The 20197-nt window shown below is 47.7% G+C and overlaps 1 protein-coding gene across 1 annotated transcript; it reads left to right on the top strand.

Annotated features, from left to right (window-relative positions):
* Positions 1–1224: 1224 nt before the first annotated feature.
* On the top strand, positions 1225–19672 carry LOC309546956 (nicotinamide N-methyltransferase-like; the record flags this gene model as incomplete). Its single annotated transcript, XM_082246715.1, has 3 exons — positions 1225–1407; positions 18038–18245; positions 19243–19672. Exons 1-3 carry the CDS (start codon positions 1257–1259, stop codon positions 19670–19672), a joined length of 789 nt encoding a protein of 262 aa, XP_082102841.1. The 5' UTR covers positions 1225–1256.
* Between the last annotated feature and the right edge of the window lie 525 nt (positions 19673–20197).

Raw genomic sequence — 20197 nt, 5'->3', positions numbered from 1 at the left:
TTATGGTACTGGAATATTTATGGTTATGTTAATATGTGTTTTTGGTTATTTTGGTTAGTTGTTAATAAATGGCCCACCGGGCCAATTTTTCTCCAAACTGGTGTCACTGGTATTTTGTTTAGTTTAAGTATATGGTTGGGGCTAACAGGGAGTAAGCCTTAGGAATACCCTAATCAAGCAACGCCCGAAGTAAAAAAAAAAAAAAATAAATAAGCGAAGGGCCTCATGAGGGGGTTTACTGGGCCACGGGCAGTCAGGGGTTAAGGACATCAGGCCATGTAGGTCAGGTCAGGGATTGGTCAGGGCAGTTCATAGGTGGGGTCTACAGTAGGGTAAGTGGGGGGGACTTACGGTCTTCCAGCACATTCCCTGTAGGCAGCAAGAAGAAAGGATCCCCACCCTCCCGCCCTGTTTGTTGAGGGTTGTTTGCGGGGGGGAACTTTAGGGGCCGCTTTGAGGTTGTCGGGGTTTGTTTTGTTCAGATAATTGATGTTGGCGGTTGGGGGTCTTTGGAGGCGGTATAAAACAGTGTTGGTATAAAAGTGTTTAGGGTGACCCATCTAGGTATGGAGCCCTCTGGTATCCCGGTTAAGAGTGGATATTAACCGGAAGTGTAGGAGGTATCAGTGGTCAAGTGGGTTGTCCCTGAGCTGGTGTTGCGCGGCTGGGGACCGTTTAACGGATTACGCTGATACCAGGTTAATTGGAATCTGTGCCTCCCAAGACCAACAACTTATTTATGGTACTGGAATATTTATGGTTATGTTAATATGTGTTTTTGGTTATTTTGGTTAGTTGTTAATAAATGGCCCACCGGGCCAATTTTTCTCCAAACTGGTGTCACTGGTATTTTGTTTAGTTTAAGTATATGGTTGGGGCTAACAGGGAGTAAGCCTTAGGAATACCCTAATCAAGAACCTCTATTCTGCAGTCATAATGCAGTAATTAGGGGGTCACTTGTTATGGGGAGGACTGTCTAAGAGAAGATTAACTCTTCCCTACGGTTACTCAAAAGTGAAAAAAAAAAAAAAAAACTTTACCTTTAGATATACTTTAAAATATTTTGCTGGTTGAACAACGGGATGTGATGCAGTCACCTGAATCTCTGCAATCAAAGCACAATGACATCACAATGTACTAATATTGGATGAAATGCTAATGAAGTCATATTATTTAATAAGCTGAACGTATCACACACATCACAGGATAGAAGACAAACTGGAAGATTGCTGTAGTGGAGATAACAATATTACAGGATGGATCCCGGCTCTCATAAGTTCTACCACATACATGGCTTCCACTCCCGGAGTTTCCTAGACACGTACTGTTCTAGTAAACCAGAAATGCCCTTTACCTTTGAGAGTTTGCAGTATCCCATAAATAAATTTTACGATGTATTTTCCTCAGGTAGGTAAAGCTCTTTTTTAATAATAATTTTTTTAACAGGAGGTATTTATTAGCAGAAATGAAGCATGAACTATTGATTTGCAGAATGATCTTGTACAAGTGAAGAAATGATGGAAACGGAGGATGAAAGAACCTTATTTAGAAAAACCAGGTAAAGACTAAGGCTGGCCATACACTATACAATTTTCTTGTTCAACTTTCCTTTAGATTTACCAAAACCATGTAATATAGGGTCAAACCTAAACACTTTCAATTTGTATGCAGTCAGGCAGGCCCATGCACTACATAGTTTAAGGTAAATCTAAAGGAAATTGAATAAGAAAATTGTATAGTGTATGGCCAGCCTAAGCAGAATTGCTGCTGATCCACTCTTTAGGAAAACCTATTCATATTTTATCTTGATGTTGGAGTATAAGAATATCTATAATGAGGCTGAACAATAATGTGACTTCATATACCCAAATGTATTTGTAGCACCCTACAGGTAGGTGCTAGGTAAATGTATAGTGGGCCAAGTCTGCCTAACAGCAGGGCTGTGGTTTATTTAGCTAGGGTGTCAGGGCTTCCAGATGTGCCTGCTGAGGGGAGAAGTATCCCCACTGGCTTCTGTGAGAGGCCTCTCATAGGGCAGTGTGGGAAGCCCAATCAGTGGACACATCCTAGCTTGTAACTACCCCAGAAGGCAGATTATGCTGCAAAGGATTCTGTGAGTGAGTATAAGTTTGGGGGAAAGTGTGTGGCACAGTGTCTTTGGCGGGAGCAGAGTCCCAGGAAGGATAGTGCGGCTGTCTCTCCTCCTGTCAGGAAGATGGATGTCTCATGGTGTCACCTGAGTATCAAGGGAGAGTGCTGAGTTGAGCTGAGGGGATCCGGTGTGCTAAGAGCCTGCGGAAGGCGAGAGAGGGGTCCAGTCCCAGGAAAGCCTACACAAGTCGTGAGTTCTGCGGATTGCCCCTGGGGTCCGCCTGAAGTTAGAGGGGACCAATCTGGAAGAGGTTCTGGGATCCAGTGTCAGGTAGCTGTAAAGGGGGTACCTAGGTTGAGGACCCTAAAGTTACAAAGGGGGCACCTGCAGTTGGGCCCTGAATTGTACAGAGAGTGTCAGTTAAAGTTACAGCCATGCAGAATTCTACATCATACTACCTCAAGCCAGGCAAGGCGGGGGAAAGTATTCAGTGACTTTTGCAGTACAGCAGTGTCAGAAGTTCTACAGTTCTCAGTCCTGGATCTTCTGGACTACAAGTCGAGAATTCAGCACTTCCATTGTTTTACAGAGTGTTCTCAGTGTTAGTAAGGTTGGCTGGCGCCGGCTGGCATCAAGGAATCGCCAACGGGCATTTTCCAGAAGCAAAGTTCCAAATGTAATTAGTTGGAGCCTAAGGGAGTATCCCACTCATTCCCTTCTCCCAGCCCCTTAAATCCAATAAAAAAAACACAAACAAAGATGCTGGAGTTGTCGCTGCTTCAGTTTTCACACCAGGGTCACAGCTCACATGGGCTGGAGAGGTTACTGGTAATGATGGCAAACACACATCAGGCCATAGGCCTGGAAAACTTGCTACATTTGGGGGCTTGTCCGAGATTTTGCCATTGGTTACTGGGCCAGTTGCCCTTGGCAACGGCACAAGAAAAAGTCCAAAAAATCTCTTTTTTGTGCGGAACTTCTATACCAGCATCAGGCCGGGTGTGAGACTGCAACTGCGAGAGGCAGGGAGAGTGGGTTGAGGTTAGAAGCCCGCATAAAGGGATGTTTGTGGCAACACAAATGCTCCAAGAGTGACTGTAAAGTGATCAAGACTTTTCATATGGATTATGAGATGTATTCTGCTATCAGAAAGTGGAAAGCAGGAGACAAGTGTGTCAGGATGCGTGAATGCAGCAATTGCCTGATAGCAAGGAATCTCTTTTTTGTGCGGAACTTCTATACCAGCATCAGGCCGGGTGTGAGACTGCAACTGCGAGAGGCAGGGAGAGTGGGTTGAGGTTAGAAGCCCGCATAAAGGGATGTTTGTGGCAACACAAATGCTCCAAGAGTGACTGTAAAGTGATCAAGACTTTTCATATGGATTATGAGATGTATTCTGCTATCAGAAAGTGGAAAGCAGGAGACAAGTGTGTCAGGATGCGTGAATGCAGCAATTGCCTGATAGCAAGGAGTCCGGGTGTGGATGGTGAAAATGGGGTCAGGGGTCCAGGGAAGGACAGAGAAGTGGATGTCGGAGGTCCTAGTGTGGACAGTGAAAAACGGAGGCCAGGGGCACGGAAGGAGAGGTGCCAGGGGACGGGTGGTGGTGCACGCTATGTGGAAGAATGTTGACTGTGCATTTGACAGCGGGACATTTATTCTTTATGGCTGCTGCACACATACTGTGGGGATTGTAGTCGGTCAAGCCGAGGAGGGCCATGGAGCTAGTCCCAGAGCCAGTGTGGAAGATATGGATTGCACGTGTGTGGCAAGGAAGAGGAGTATCGGCCGTGCAGTCGGTGGCGGAATGCTACTCTTGCGGAGCAAGAAGGGCCAGCTGGCTGTAGGCAGGAAAATCGCAGTGGAGACCCTGGTGCAATTAAGGTGGGCGGATGTATGTTTAGCAAGTGACATACTCCGTTTTGCAGCTACTTCCCAAGTGTTTGCAGCGCAGCAGCATGGCAGGGGAAGAGTTACAGTACCGCGCAGGAAAGCGCACCACGAGCAGGACTGCCCAGAGGGAGGAGTCACCGCCCAATATGGTGAACGGGTGGACATAGCGGGAACTTCTGGCCAATCAGGAGCGACCCAGGGAACCCTATTAATATCCCCTCCTCCGGGCGTGGCCGCGCGGGAGACAGGAGGAGACAGTAGGAGAAGGAAATATGTCATTCACCAGAGGAGCGAAGAATGTCCACCGTGCTACCACCGTGGCCGAAAACCCTGCAGAGAGCCGAGAGCAGATCTACCTGCCCGATCCCCCGCTAGTTTGGTATACAGGTATCCGGATGGTGCCGGACGGCGGACTCACGTTGTGCACTGGAGGAGGTCGGGAGTTCCTTGGAGTGGTATGTCCCCAATGTGCCACATTTACTCTGAGGGTGCAGGCGTGGGTTCAATGTGGGCAATGTGGTGATTTGCTGCTCAGGGCAGAGAAAAGCGAGGGCCGTCCCAAGAAGCTTACAGTTATGTGGGAGACAGGCCTCACTCAGGAGGTGACGGGGAATGAGTCAAAGTTCCTCTGCGGAGCAGGAAGAGGCATCTTCAGGCTGATGATGCAGATGGAGGCCCTGCCTACAGTTGGGGGGCTTACAGTCTGCGGGAAGGGAGTTCGGTTGCAGCGCTCCATAGGGAGGGGATCCATGTCCTCCCAAACAGTAGAGACCCGGCCTGAAGCACCATAGGTTCAGGCCATTATGGAATCCGCCCCTATAAGTATTCCCCAGCCTGTCCAGACAGAAGTTGCCCAGGTGTCTTCTTCCACCGCCAGCAGTGAGGGCGAAAAATGCCCTGTTCGAGTGGATTCCCCATACTTCTATATGAAGCATGGCTCTTTGGAAGAAGGTATGGATGACTGGGGATCCATGGAGGAGACTGAGTGGGAATGGGGATCAGAGCAGCTCCCCAGGTCCCGAAGTTGTTGTATCCCTAGACCGGGAGGCTCAGGAGGCCATTGAGAGAGGGGAACTGGCCCAGAAATTGGGGTTCTGTGATGCTTATGTCACAAGGATCCCAGACCTCACCCAACCAGGGAATATTGCTAGGGCCAGAGACCAAAACACAGCCTTCGAGGAGATGATTCAGAGGAGATGACACAGAGGTAACTGGAGAACCCTTCCCAGGTTATCTAAGATGCAGCGGTGGATGCAAAAGAAGGTGGCATTGGAGTATGGCTATGACTACCCTTACTGTCCCAGGGAAGTCATGCTGCTAGTAGAAAGGTTCAGAGACTGGTGGTGCGATGAACTCGTTTGGGACTACCTTTTTGTCCCAAAGCCATACCGAAACTCTCCAGAGGAAGGGCTCAAAGAGAAATTTGCAAAAGTTAAAGCTCAGTGGTACTACAGGCGCTCCATTTACATAGACAGAGTGGAAGTCCGTCGCCCGGACGGGTCAAGACATGCTTGGTCCATCCGGGTCAAAAATGAACGAGGGTAGTATGTCCAAGCACCCCACCCAGAGTATTACATCTGAGTTTGTCAGTGTCCACTAATAACAAGAGGAGCAGCTACAAAAAAAACATTTTGTGTGGCCGGCTGGCTACCTCAACTGACCAAGGAAATTTTTTGTGAAATGATATAATGCTGAAATTCAAGTTGCATCTGTTAAAGGGTCTTTGGAAAAGTCAAAGTGTTGTGTTGCTAGACCTTTTGGGACCAGGTCTTTTGAAAAGCTATTCTTGCGTCCTGGATCCTTTGGGCCATCGGGCCGGGATCTGTTGTGGATTACAAATGGCTGCATGGGACTTCATCCACAGTCTGTACAGATGAAGAAGTTGCTACAAAATTCATTAATGTCCGGGAACTTTGGTGTGGGGTGCCCTGCTGGACCCCTGTGATGTTTCCCTGACTCAGCAGGACTGTGGGTCATGATAGACTGTGACCTGCCCTGTTCTCACTGAAGTGCTCAAAGGGACAGCAGAGGGCGCTGTGTTTCACTTCAACAAAGAGGACTCTGTCTAGACAGCTAATTTTAGGGGACAAGTTCTTTCAAGTTAAAGGAGGACCCCGGCGTGTCAAGACACTGGTTAGCAGAGGTAGTCAGGGAGGGAGTGGAAAGGTCGCCCTTGAAATTTTGAAGGAGGGTCTTTCCATTCAACTGTTCAGTAAATTAGAAATGTGATGTAATGAGACTGACTAACGTTTGCTTCCTTTCTCTATGCATGTGGGATCACCTTAGAGTTAGACAGTCAGGATGTTATAATGCCTTTTCTTCATTGTTACCCACCAAATTAGTTTATTTGGTGGGGGGTGCATTAGTTTTCATGTGTATCATACATGTACATGTGTACAGCAGATTGTAAAGATATATTTTTTTACATTAACTTATTCTGTAAATTCATTTTTTTCCCTTTTCCCCACCTTTCCAGGTTTGTGGGATACTCCTGATTTTTTGGCAGAGTTTTTGATAGGAGGCGGCTGCCTCAGAATCAGAGGGACATGACTCATTTTGGTGTGGGGTGGGTGTAGCACCCTACAGGTAGGTGCTAGGTAAATGTATAGTGGGCCTTGTCTGCCTAACAGCAGGGCTGTGATTTACTTAGCTAGGGTGTCAGGGCTTCCAGATGTACCAGCTGAGGGGAGAAGTATCCCCACTGGCTCCTGTGAGAGGCTTCTCATAGGGCAGTGTGGGAAGCCTAATCAGTGGACACATCCTAGCTTGTAAATGTTTTGCTTTATTCAACGACAACAACTGAACAATTTCCATACATTCTAGCAGACATAGAAATAAGCTTGACCACACCTGGTTACTGCACCAGCTTTACATATGTCCATCAGTCCAATATCAAGCAGTCCTAGGACTGAGCAACATATGAGAGTTATAAGACCATCCTGGCTTTGGCTAAAAACTGTCCACATATAAACTACATAATATATCAGCAACTTAACTTGCTGCAAACTGACCCATTGCCCGCAGGCTACGCCAGCACTCCAAGCGTTTTTACAGCCACTGTACGCAGCCAGCCAGCAATGAGCTGTAAACTAATACATACACATACTACATACACCACTTTACAGACAAGACAACACACCCAGACAGAGCAAACAACCTTCAGGGTTCAAAGCCTTATTTCAAAACTGAAATGTACCAAAAAAACTAGAAAAGTGGAATAAAGGATAGAACAGCCCGCCACCATGAAAGTCACAAAGTCAGCACGTCAAGGAGGCTGGAAGTTGAAGCCCCTCCATAAACGGGCACTCCTTTCCGGGCCAACCCTGTCCCTTGTCAGCCCTGTCAATTCACCAAAGATGTCTTCCACCACCACCTGGACTGGCAGGATTTTGCCCCTAGTGGACAGGAGACACCTCGCGTGCCACTTGAAATACAGGACCACTATGCTCACTAAGTATAAAGTGAACAACTGAAAACCACCACCTGGCCTGAATGCACCATAGACCCATTCCGAGTAGGACATGGAGGAGAATCGAGGATATCCCGTGGCACTCTCCACTCCCCTGTGAACATCCATGTTGAAGGGGCATTGGACCAGAAAATGGTCCATGGTCTCCAACGCCCCTCCACACTCAGGACGAGGGCAGCCCCTGTCCTCGATGTTCCTGCACTTAAGATTCGCACGGACATACAGTCGTCCATGGAACGACCTCCATGCGATATCCCAGTACTTACTCGGAATTCTATTAGAATTCAGAAGAGCTAGTCCCTTCTCAAGGATCCTTTCTGGGTAGTCTCTCAAGGAAAGTGGCTTCAAAAAGTCTGTGGACATGACTCTCTGGTACAACTCACGTCGACCATATGAGCCCACCTCCAGAGCAGTTATCCGCCATTTCCGCAGTACTTTCAGTGTCTGTGGGACGTAAGGAGGGAGGTAACGATGTGATCTTCTCAGATCACCCGGCCTTCCCCCCTCTTCCCACTCTGCCAGGAAAAGCATGAACCATTCCTTACATGAACTTTCCCACAAAGAAGGTTCTCCCTTAAAGAGGGACTGGATGTTAAACTTAATAAACATAGTGGTGAAAAACACCACTGGTTGGAGCATGTCCAATCAACCTAACCTTCTCTGCCAGTAAGTTACCTCCCTTTTAATCAAGTTCAGCCTGTTTCCCCACAGCATTAGGAAAAACAGGCCGTTGATCTTGGCATGCAAAGATGCTGGCGAAAGGCAAACGTAGCTGACAAACAGGAACTCCGGTATCAGGTAGGTCTTTATCAGGGAAACCCTTTCCCTCAATGACAGTTTCCAGCCTTTCCAGGCAGAAACCTTCTGGGATGCACCCACCAGTCTGCGCTCCCAATTTCGAGTGGGGTAATCCCCCCGGCCGAAATGGATGCCCAGCACACAAATTTCCTCCTGAGGCTCTGGGAAGACGTCCGGGAGAGAAAACTCTTCACTCTCCCTTCCCATCCAAAAAGCTTCACTTTTGTGCCAGTTGACCAACGAGCCCGATGCCTCTGAGTAGTCCTTGATTTGTGTTTCCACAAACCGAGCTTCCTCCCCACTCGAGACCACCACAGAGACATTGTCTGCATAGGCCACTGCCCTCACTGCCAGCTCCATGCCCTCGCAGTGGCCCAAAGACAACCCCTCCAGACGGCCGCAGTCTAACCTCCTTACGAAGGGATCAACCACAAACCCGTACAGAAGGGGGATCAGAGGACACCCCTGCCTGACGCCCGAGCCCACAGCGAAGGAGGGGCCCACCCAACCATTCACAAATGGGAAGCTTACTGCCTCACTATACAAAGTTTTTAGCCAAAAGATAAACCTCCCAGGCAGACCGTACCTCCCCAGAAGTTGCCAGAGGTACTCATGATCTACCCGATCAAAGGCCTTTGCCTGATCCAATGCCAGCAGATATTGCCCCCGACCCTCTGCCGTGCACCTCTCCACAGCCTCTCGGATGCAGAGCACAGCACTAAATGTGCTTCGGCCAGGAACAGCACAGTGCTGATCCGGGGACAATAACCTATCAGCGACAGCCGATAGACGTACAAAGAGCACCTTTGCCAGTATCTTCCGATTTGTGTTGAGAAGGGCGATGGGGCGCCAATTCTCGATCACAGTTGAGTCCTCACCCTTCGACAGCAGTATCAGGGCTGAATTTCTCATCGAAGGAGGAAGCAGGCCAGTTGCCAAGCACTCATTAAACACCTCCTTCAGATGAGGGGCCAAAAGACCCTTAAAAGTCTGGTAAAACTCTGCTGTCAGCCCATCAGGCCCTGGCGATTTCTTTTTGGACAGTGAGTCAATCGCCTGCATTACCTCTTCTGCCGTGATATCAGCTACCAAAGAATCTGGGAGATCAGATCCCACCGGAAGTGGGGTCTCATCAAGGAATTTACCAACTTTCTCCCTGTCTAAATGTTTCGCCTTCAAGAGCTCAGAAAAATGCTCTCCAACAACACCCAGGATCCCTGATTTGGACCTCACCAAGGACCCAGAAGCATCGCACAGGCTATGTACAACCTTCAAACCCATCGATTCCCTGCAACTCTTGTAGGGATCCGGGGAGCAGAACTTCCCATAATCCCTTTCAAGGACCAGGGAAGCGAGGCGGTCATACTGCAGCTCTCTAAGGCGAAGCTTCAGATCAGAGATCTGCTCCTGGGAGCCCCCAAAAGAGACAAGACAATCTAATTGCCTCCTCAGCTTCTGGTAGGCTCTGTACTTAGAGACTGCCCGATACTTTGAGACCTCCCGGAAGAAGCCCTCCGACCTCTTCTTTACTGCTTCCCACCATTCCAGGCGGGAACAGCCGCTCTCAAGGAGCGCAGCTTGTTCCGTATACAAGGTCTCAAAGGTCTCCCTAACACCAGGGTCCTCCAAGATCGTCACATTCAGACGCCATAAACCTCGTCCTCTCTGGGGGGGTCTCTGCTACATTCAAGGTCACGGACAGCATAAGGTGATCGGAAAACTCTACCGCCACCAGCTCGGGAGCCGCAAAAGCAGAGTCCTCCTTCAAAAAAAACCTGTCTATCCTAGACCTACTGCTACCTCTAGAGAAGGTGTAACCCGTGTGGTTAGGGAGATGACGAACATGCACGTCCACCAACCCAGCTTCCCTAACTATGCTGTTGAGGAACACACTATCATATCCCAGGGGGCCTCTGGCACCTGCCCTGTCCTTGGGCCTAACAACGGTGTTAAAATCACCGCCAAAGACCACCAACTGGGACGTAAAAAGATAAGACTTTACCGCTGTGAGAAGGCTCTTCCTGTCTCTTTTGGTCTGAGGACCATAAAAGTTTATTAGCCTGAGACAGAGCCCCCTCACAATGGCGTCAACCACTAAACACCTTCCAATCTCCACCTCAATGACTCATCGGCAAGCCACCAAACCAGTCTTAAAAAGGACTGCCACTCCACTACAGGGCTTGGCCGCAAGAGACCAGAGGGAGGGTCCGCACCTTCACTCTCTCTTGGCTAGGAACATCTCGGTACAAGATGTTAGTCTGGTCTCCTGCAAAAATAAAATGTCAGCCTCAATTCGGGTGAGCAAAGTGAAGGCCATGTAACGAGTCGCCATAGATTTAATACTTGCGACATTAATGGTCGCAAGCTTAATTGGAGGGGGTACTGCCATCCTTAATCATTAAGATGGTTTACTCTGCCTTCAATATCAAACTAATCAACGCCCTCCATCCTGGATGGGGACAGGTTTTTCCCCGTCACCTCCCCCAGAAACCACTAGGACGTCAAACCTATTGGTAAGGGATAGGCTGTGCGACTGACAGGGCTGTGCGACTGACAGGGCTGTGCGACTGACAGTGTTGTGCGACTGACAGTGTTGTGCGACTGACCGGGCTGTGCGACTGAGTGTGGTGCGACTGAATTGGGCTGTGAGACTGTGAGTGTGGTGCGACTGAATTGGGCTGTGAGACTGTGAGTGTGGTGCGACTGAACCGGGCTGTGAGACTGGGAGAGTTGTGCGACTGACCGGGCTGTGAGATTGTGAGTGTTGTGCAACTGAGTGTCAAGTGAGTGAAGCGGAGATCCAGAGGGTGAGAAGGTAGAGTTAGGAAGCCAGGAAATAGCCACATAGGATAGACTTAAATTACTGTATCCCCATTCGACTTGATTAGTAGGTACAATGCCCGGCGGGTGTGGAGATGCGACTCGGTGTACATCTTGTGATATGTATGTGTTCCTCGGTCATGCGATCGAGGGCGAATACATATGCGCAAAATGTAAGCACGTTGCTTCCCTGGAAGCTCAGGTCCTGAATCTAGGGAAGCAGCTGGCAACACTGAGACGAATGTCCATACCGGAGGAGAGCCGGGATCGTACCAGTCAGGTGCAGACAGGGGTCTGCACAGAGGTGGGCGGAGTATTGGAGGTGCAGGCATCAGAGCAGAGTAGAGGGGTGACAGTTAGGAGGGGTAGAAGGGGACAAGGCAAGGAGGCTGATCCTGGGCTGGAGCACCCCAATAAATTCACCCCGTTGCGTGATGTTGGGGAAACCAGTCAGGGACCAGCATTGCTGGAGCAGAGCGACGCCCCTAGCTGCCAGGGGAAGAACTCCTCCAGTGAGGCCGGGAGAAAGGGAAAGGAAAGACAGGTGCTGGTGGTAGGGGACTCAATTATTAGAAGGACAGACAGTGTAATCTGTGACAAAGACCGTGTGTGCCGAACAGTCTTTTGTTTGCCGGGCGCTCGGGTTCGCCACATTGCGGATCAGGTGGACAGATTATTGGGTGGGGCTGGGGAAGACCCAGCTGTCATGGTACACGTGGGTACCAATGACATAGGCAGAGGAAGATGGAGAGTCCTAAACGATTTCAGGGACTTAGGCGCTAAGTTGAGGAGAAGGACCTCCAAGGTAGTATTTTCCGAAATACTACCTGTACCTCGAGCCACACCAGAGAGGCAGCGGGAGATTAGGGAAGTTAACGAGTGGCTGAGGAGCTGGTGTAGTAAGGAGGGTTTCGGGTTCCTGGAGAACTGGGCCGACTTCTCAGTTGGCCACCGGCTCTTTGGTAGGGACGGATTGCACCTAAATGGGGTGGGTGCAGCCGTACTGGGTGCGAGGATGGCCACAAAGTTAGAGGGGCTTTTAAACTAGGGAATGGGGGGGAGGGTACAGATGTAGAATTAGCCAGTGGAAAGCAAGATTCAGAGGGCAGAAATGGGGGCATTAGCGGTAGGGTGTTTGGAGCTCCTATACCCAGGGTGGATATGGGGAAAAATCGCAAGAGCAGCCTAAAAACATCAAATGAGGATATTTGTAACCGGTCAAAATTACGAGGTTTGTATACCAATGCCAGAAGCCTGGCCAACAAGATGGGAGAGCTGGAGCTGCTGATGTTTGAGGAGGACTTAGATTTTGTGGGGATAACTGAGACTTGGTTTGGCAGCTCTCATGACTGGATGGTGACCATTCAGGGGTATTCCCTTTATCGCAGAGATAGAGAAGGTAAAAAAGGGGGAGGGGTATGTTTGTATATTAAGAACGGTATACAGGTAAATATGAGGGATGATATTAATAATGGAGCTAAGGACGAGGCAGAATCCCTATGGGTAGAGCTTCAAAGGGAAGGCACGGTGGGGAAGGTAATATTGGGCGTATGCTATAGGCCCCCCCACCAGAGGGAGGAGGGGGAGGTGGACCTCATTTTACAGATAGGATTGGCAGCAAGGATGGGAAATGTCATTATAATGGGGGACTTTAATTATCCTGATATAGACTGGGCAGAAGGAACCGCACACTCAGCCAAGGCTCGGCAGTTCATAAATGTTCTGCAGGACAATTTCATGGGTCAGATGGTGAATGCACCGACAAGAAACAATGCGGTACTTGACCTACTGATTACTAACAATGCAGACCTGCTCACGGATATAGAAATACAGGAGAACTTAGGAAACAGTAACCATAGGTCAATAAGTTTCAGTATTAATTACAGTAATAGGAAGCACAAGGGTAATATTAAGACGCTGAATTTCAAAAGAGCCAATTTCCCAAAACTGCGCTCACTGCTAGAAAATATCAATTGGGATAGAACCCTGGGAACAAAGAACACGGAGGAAAAATGGGAGTGCTTCAAGAGCATACTTAACAAGGGGATTGGCCAGTGCATTCCAAAGGGAAATAAATTTAAAAGAGCAAAGCTAAACCCTGGGTGGCTAAACTCCAACATAAAAATGTATATTAGTGCTAAATAAAAGGCCTTCAAAAAATACAAGACTGAGGGGTCATTGGCAGCATTTAAGCATTACAAAGAGTGTAATAAGAAATGTAAAGATGAAATCAGGGCGGCTAAAATAGAACACGAGAGACATATAGCGGAGGAGAGTAAAAAGAACCCCAAGAAGTTTTTTAAGTATATAAACAGTAAGAAAGCGAGGCCAGAACACATTGGTCCCATAAAAGATGACAAAGGAAATATGGCCACCGAGGACAGAGAAAAGGCGGAAGTGTTAAATAATTTCTTCTTTTCAGTCTTCACAAAAGAATCGGGGGGCTACACAAACCCAGCTTGTAAGGCCAAACTAAACAACACACCTCAGGAAGTGCCACCATGGCTAACAGAGGATAGACTTAGAACTAAACTAGAGAAACTTAACATAAATAAATCACCGGGACCGGATGGCTTGCACCCGAGGGTTCTGAAAGAGCTCAGCCAGGTGATTGCCAGACCATTATTCTTGATCTTTAAGGATAGTTTACAGACGGGTATGGTGCCAGCTGATTGGAAAAAAGCCAACGTGGTACCAATATTTAAAAAGGGGCCGAGATGTATCCCGGGTAACTATAGGCCGTTCAGCCTAACATCTGTAGTCTGCAAGATTTTGGAGGGGATGTTAAGGGACCACATACAAGACTTTAGTAATGAAAACTGTATTATTAGTAGTAATCAGCATGGATTCATGAAAAATCGTTCGTGCCAAACCAATCTATTAACCTTCTACGATGAAGTGAGCTGCCACCTAGATAAAGGTAAGCCGGTGGATGTGGTGTATCTGGACTTTGCAAAGGCCTTTGACACCGTTCCCCACAAACGCTTACTGTACAAACTAAGGAAGGTAGGTATGGACCATAGGGTGAGTACCTGGATAGAGAACTGGCTCCAGGGGAGAGTCCAGAGGGTGGTGATTAATGGGGAGTACTCGGATTGGGCGGGTGTGGAAAGTGGGGTCCCCCAGGGTTCTGTCCTGGGACCAATCCTGTTTAATTTATTCATAAAGGATCTAGAGGAGGGGATATCTAGTACAATCTCAGTATTTGCGGATGATACTAAACTAAGCATGCCAATATCTTCTATGCAGGATGTGGAAACCTTACAAGCGGACCTGAACAAAATAACGGGGTGGGCAACTACATGGCAGATGAGGTTTAATGTTGAAAAATGTAAAGTAATGCACTTGGGGGCCAGAAACCAGAAAGCAAGCTACTCACTAGGGGGGGAACCTCTGGGTGAGTCTAGGATGGAAAAGGACTTGGGGGTACTGGTAGACAACAGGTTTGGCAGTGGCATGCAATGCCAAGCCGCCGCAAGCAAAGCCAACAGAATACTGGGTTGTATAAAAAAGGGGATTCACTCCAGAAATAAAGAGATTATTCTCCCGCTCTACAAGACTCTGGTCCGGCCACATTTGGAGTATGCTGTCCAGTTCTGGGCACCGGTCCTCAGGAAGGATGTGCTGGAACTGGAGAAAGTCCAGAGAAGGGCAACAAAAATAATTAGGGGAATGGAGGACATCAGCTATAAGGAAAGACTACAAGCACTGAACTTATTCTCTCTGGAGAAGAGACGATTGAGGGGGGATATGATATCAATGTACAAATACTGTACTGGCGACCCTAGCATAAGGAACAAACTATTCAGAGAGAGGAGATACAATAAGACACGTGGCCATTCACTAAAACTAGAGGAAAGGCGGTTTAACCTTAAAATGCGTAAGGGGTTCTTCACTGTAAGAGCGGTAAGGATGTGGAATTCTCTTCCACAAGCAGTCGTATCAGCTGGGAGCATTGATAGTTTCAAAAAACTATTAGATGGGCACCTTGGAGACCACAACATACAGGGGTACACAATGTACGGTTAAAAGCAAACACACACACATCATAGGTTGAACTGGATGGACTGATGTCTTTTTTCAACCTCACTAACTATGTAACTATGTAACCCCTTTGGCCACAAAGGCCTGACCAGGCGATGGAGAGGTGGCACTGCCAACCTCACCTGCAGTGCAAGGATTTCTATCACCCCCCCCCCCCCTCACCCTGGTCCATCCTCCCTTCTTCTTCTTTCCCTTCTTAGATTGAAGGGAAAGCTCTGAATCCGATAAGGGGTCACCCTGAGACTTCCTCCTCACTCTCTTCTTTCCTACCTGGGAAGGCTTACCTTTCCCTGCTTGTGGGAACCCCTTCCCATTTGGATCCCTCCCACCCGGAGAGAGCGAGACTGGAGCCTTGGTCCATGTGGGAATGGATACTAGAAAGGAAGACTTGAAAAGGGGTTCAAGAACCACCTTGGGTTGTAAATCCAGCTTAGCTGCTGAGGAAATCAGGGTCGGACCTGGGGACGGGGCCACCTCACCGGCCACTGAGCCCGCCCCATCACCCCCTGGCTGAGGCTCCACAGCCTCTGGAACTACAGACATCTCTACCACCTCTGGCTCTGCTGCTGGCTCCGATGTCGGCTCTGACGGTGTCACGCTGCTCCCTGCAGCTGCAGGTCTGTCACACACAGGATCCATGGCTCCGTTGCTCACATCCATCAGGCTTTCCTGGGTCAGGGATTGTGCTTCCTCCTCTGCTCCACTCGGTGTCACGCCACCTGCTGGCCGGACTGGTGTACTCCCTCCAGCTGAAGCTCCCCTTCTGTAAGTCTGGCTGCTTTTGTTATGAGCAACTTTCATCCGTTCAGCAATGGCTATAACCTCTGCTGCTTCTCCACCACTGGCTATACTAAGCTTGTTCAGCAGATCATTATGCTTAAGCACTTCATCTTTTAAAAAGTCTATACGTTTTTTATAAGAGTTCCTTTTGCTTTTCGCAGTGGAATCCCTTGTATTTCTTAGCTTTGACAACTCTGACAAAGCTTCTTCCAAGCATCCGCAGACTCTCTCCATGCCTTTTTGCACACGCTGAACTCTCAGAGCAGTGGCCTTGCGGCTCTCACCTGGCTGAGGACGCAGCCACTGAATGCTGGTTTGCGTCTCCAAAAACAGCCACTCATCTCTTCTAGGCTTCATGCTGTCCACATCCATGCTGGAGAATTGCGGCTACATCCCCTCCTCCTTCCCACTGTTTTCCAGCTTGGGGCTGGGCAACACCCCAGGGCTCACCTGCTCCATAGTCCTTGGAGCTCAGAGCTCCACACTCCAGCCTCCACACCTGTAAACTCAGGCTTGTAACTACCCCAGCAGGCAGATTATGCTGCAAAGGATTCTGGGAGTGGGTATAAGTATGGGGGAAGTGCGTGGCACGGTTTCTTTGGCAGGAGCAGAGTCCCAGGAAGGAGAGTGCGGCTGTCTCTCCTCCTGTCAGAGGAAGGTGGATGTCTCGGGGTGTCGTCTGAGTATCCAGAGAGAGTGCTGAGTTGAGCTGAGGGGATCCGGTGTGCCAAGAGCCTGCGGAGGGCGAGAGAGGGGTCCAGTCCCAGGAAAGCCTACACAGGTCGTGAGTACTGCAGATTGCCCCTGGGGTTCGCCTGAAGTTAGAGGGGACCACTCTGGGAGAGGTTCTGGGATTGAGTGTCCGCTAGCTGTAAAGGGGGTACCTAGGTTAAGGACCCTGAAGTTACAAAGGGGGCACCTGCAGTTGGGCCCTGAAATGTACAGAGTGTGTCATGCAAGGCCAGGCAAGGCGGGGGAAAGTATTCAGTGACTTTTGCAGTACAGCAGTGTCAGAAGTTCTACAGTTCTCAGTCCTGGATCTTCTGGACTACAAGTCGAGGATTCAGCACTTCCATTGTTTTACAGAGTGTTCTCAGTGTTAGTGAGCGTTGGCTGGTGCCAGCTGGCGTCCAGGAAGCGCCAACGGGCATTTTCCAGAAGCAAAGTCCCAAAATGTAATTAGTTGGAGCCTAAAGGAGTATCCCACTCATTCCCTTCTCCTATCCCCTTAAATCCAATAAAAAAAGCACAAACAAAGATGCTGGAGTTGTCGCTGCTTCAGTTTTCACACCCAGGGTCACAGCTCACATGGGCTGCAGAGGTTACCGGTACTGATGGCAGACCCACATCAGGCCATAAGCCTGGAAAACTTGCTACATATTAAAAGGCCTATCAACCCGGCTATAGGGGGAGTCTGGTTGTCTGACTCATTCCCTGGTTTCTTGTGTTGAATACTCAAACAATTAGATCTCCCTGACATAATTCCAAGCCTGGTTATGTGCCCCTGGAAGTTTTAGCTGCCCCCACCCTCCTGTACGTGTTATTTATATTCCCCATAATATAAAACAAATACAACTGTGAGGGATAGTGGGAGCCTCTCATAATGGACACAGCAGATATGTAAACCCATGAACTCGAGGCAGGAATGGTGGCAACCCCTCATAACAGGTATAGCAGGTGTGCAGTCCCAGGACTACTTGCAAGGACAGTTAGAGCCCTTAATAATGGGCACACCCATTGTAAACACCTGGAAACTCAGCATTTAGATCTAATTAATAGAACCTAGAAGAGACAGAAGAAACTGTCTGGTGGTCTATCTCTCCAGCACCTACCAATAGCTGAAATATCAGTTTTTAATGAACTGACCCTTTAAATATATTCCCATTCCTTGCATGGCTTAAATTAATAGTGCTGCATTATTTTCAGAACGTGGTATAGTTGATGTTTATATGATTTTAGGATTTGTGTGAACAATATTTAATGTACAATTACTGTAGGCAGCATAGTGTGTAATTCTAGCTAGCAATTTAGCATGTTTTGGTGGAACACAGTTGCGCTTTAACTGTTTTGAATTCAAATGCATGTGTATAGAGACCGTATAACAGTTCTACTTGAAGGTTGCTTTGAATATTTTTCCACAGGTGATTTTAAAGGAGATGTGTTGATTGACGTCACTATCGGTCCTTTCATTCAACATCTCTATTCAGCACTGGATTATTTTAGAGATATCATCCTTCTCAAGCCTTCTGACCATTGTATTATAGAAGTGAAAAAATGGACAGACAGCCGAACCGGAGCATTTGATTGGTCGCACACCTCAACTCTTGCTACAGAGGTGGAAGGAAAGAGGTGAAGTATCTGCCGCTATGAGTTGTGCTGAATGTCTGGTGTAATGAGCCAGGACTGTTGGGAGGGGGACCAGACATAATTTTAAAAACATTTATTTTATTTTTTTAATTAGCCACTTTAGCTTGTGAGATTTGTAAATCAGATGGTAATATTTCAAGGGAATAAAAAATGTTGTTCCAAATGCCTTTAAACTTTGCTTACATCAACTGAAATAATGCTAGTAGAATCTTTTGTTTTGATATTCAACATGTGATTCCCAGCCAAAGAGATGGAGGGGAAGGGGGGGGGGGGGATTTAACAGGAAAGAAGGAGACCGAAAAACAGCAGGTAGTGAGGGGAACAGAGAATAGGCAAGAAGAGGAGGAGAGAAGAGGAGAGGAGGTGAGGACTGGGGCACAGAGCTGTCTGTACCTGCCTCCATCTGCTAGCAGCTGATTGAGTACTGGATAGAGGCTTTTGTAGTGCCAGGTGGCAGAACACAGAGAGCATTACAGTAACTGGCACACCGCTCCCACTCTGCCTGTTGAATTGCGGCACCCTGTAAGTGGTGCTGCCCAGTACAGAACACCCTCCTAATGTGTGCAGTGAGTCCACAGTGGGCCCTATCCCCCTTGGGGTCCATGTGCTCTGCATACAATATGCAGGGAAGTGAGGAAAAAGACAGCAGAGGAGAAGAGAGGGGAAAGGGGGAAAGGAGATAGGCAGAGGAGACAGTAGGAGAGGAGAAGAGAGAAAAGGGGATGGGGGGGGGGGGGGAGTTGGAGAGAAAGAGGAGAGGAAGAGCAAGTGGAGAGGTTCTAGTTTAACAAAAAAAAATGCTCACTATATTAATTTTTCCATTTTTCCTTTCCCCAGTCTTATGTATTAAAACTACAAATGGTAATATACAGCCCAGTAATATTAGCAGTATTCACCTGCTCAGACCTAATATACTCAGTGCCTCATAGAATATCAATTTACTGTTGTATGTGACATAGGATGTGCTTCTGCCTTCCAGGGAGGAACGTGAGCAGAAGGAAATTAAACTCAGGGAGGCAATTACACATGTTGTAAAATTCGATCTCAACAATGAAAATCTCACAGACCCAATCAAGCTACCACAAGCCGACTGCCTGGTGTCTTGCGCTGCTCTGCAGTGCATCAGCAAAGACTTTGAAGACTATGTAAGAAACTTCAGGAGATTCTCAAAGCTTCTGAAACCTGGTGGGCGCTTGATAATTTATGGACTTTCAAACTGCACATTCTTTAAGGTTGGGGAAGAGAAATTCCATGTGGCAAAGCTTAATGAAAGCAACTTGAGAAGTATGCTCATAAATGAGGGGTTTGTCATTACCGATTTCGAGGTTACCCCAAGAAAGGCTATAACTGATCTGATTGATTTTGATTCGATTGTGTTCTGCACAGCTTATAAGGAACAGAAGCCTTAGGTCCAGTTCATTGCATAAAAGTGTGCATGCATTTCAATCAAATTAGTTTTTAGTGCAATTTTATTACATAAAAGGAAAGAAAGAAGTGCTGAAATAAGCTGCTATACCAACTAAGTTTACCACTACAAAGTAATTCAATTATCTAAAAAAAAATGGTACAGCGCTAATAAAGTGCATTCAGTGATAATATGTAAACAAAAAGAACATATCTGTGCAATATTAAAGTGCTTAAATACATATATCTGTGCAATATTAAAGTGCCATAGTATATATATCTATGCAATATTAAAGTGCTGTAATAGAAATAAGGTGCTTGTAATTATAATAAATCTAATTATTATAATAAAAAAAAAGTAGGTGCAAAATTAGCTTGAAAATGGTAGTTCAGCCAGTGCTCAGCCAGTGGCCACCATTTGTTGGTGGTGGAAGATAAACAGATTCACTTGTGAGCACTGGCTGAACTACCGTTTTCAAGCTAATTTTGCACCTACTCCAGCACAAGACCACTGGACTGTTTATTTGGAT

Source organism: Pelophylax lessonae, assembly GCF_965119305.1.
Source record: "Pelophylax lessonae genome assembly, chromosome: 1".
In the NCBI taxonomy this organism is placed as follows: Eukaryota; Metazoa; Chordata; class Amphibia; order Anura; family Ranidae; genus Pelophylax; species Pelophylax lessonae.
The sequence above is the reverse complement of the archived record's forward strand: the minus strand, read 5'-3'. Positions and strand labels throughout refer to the sequence as shown.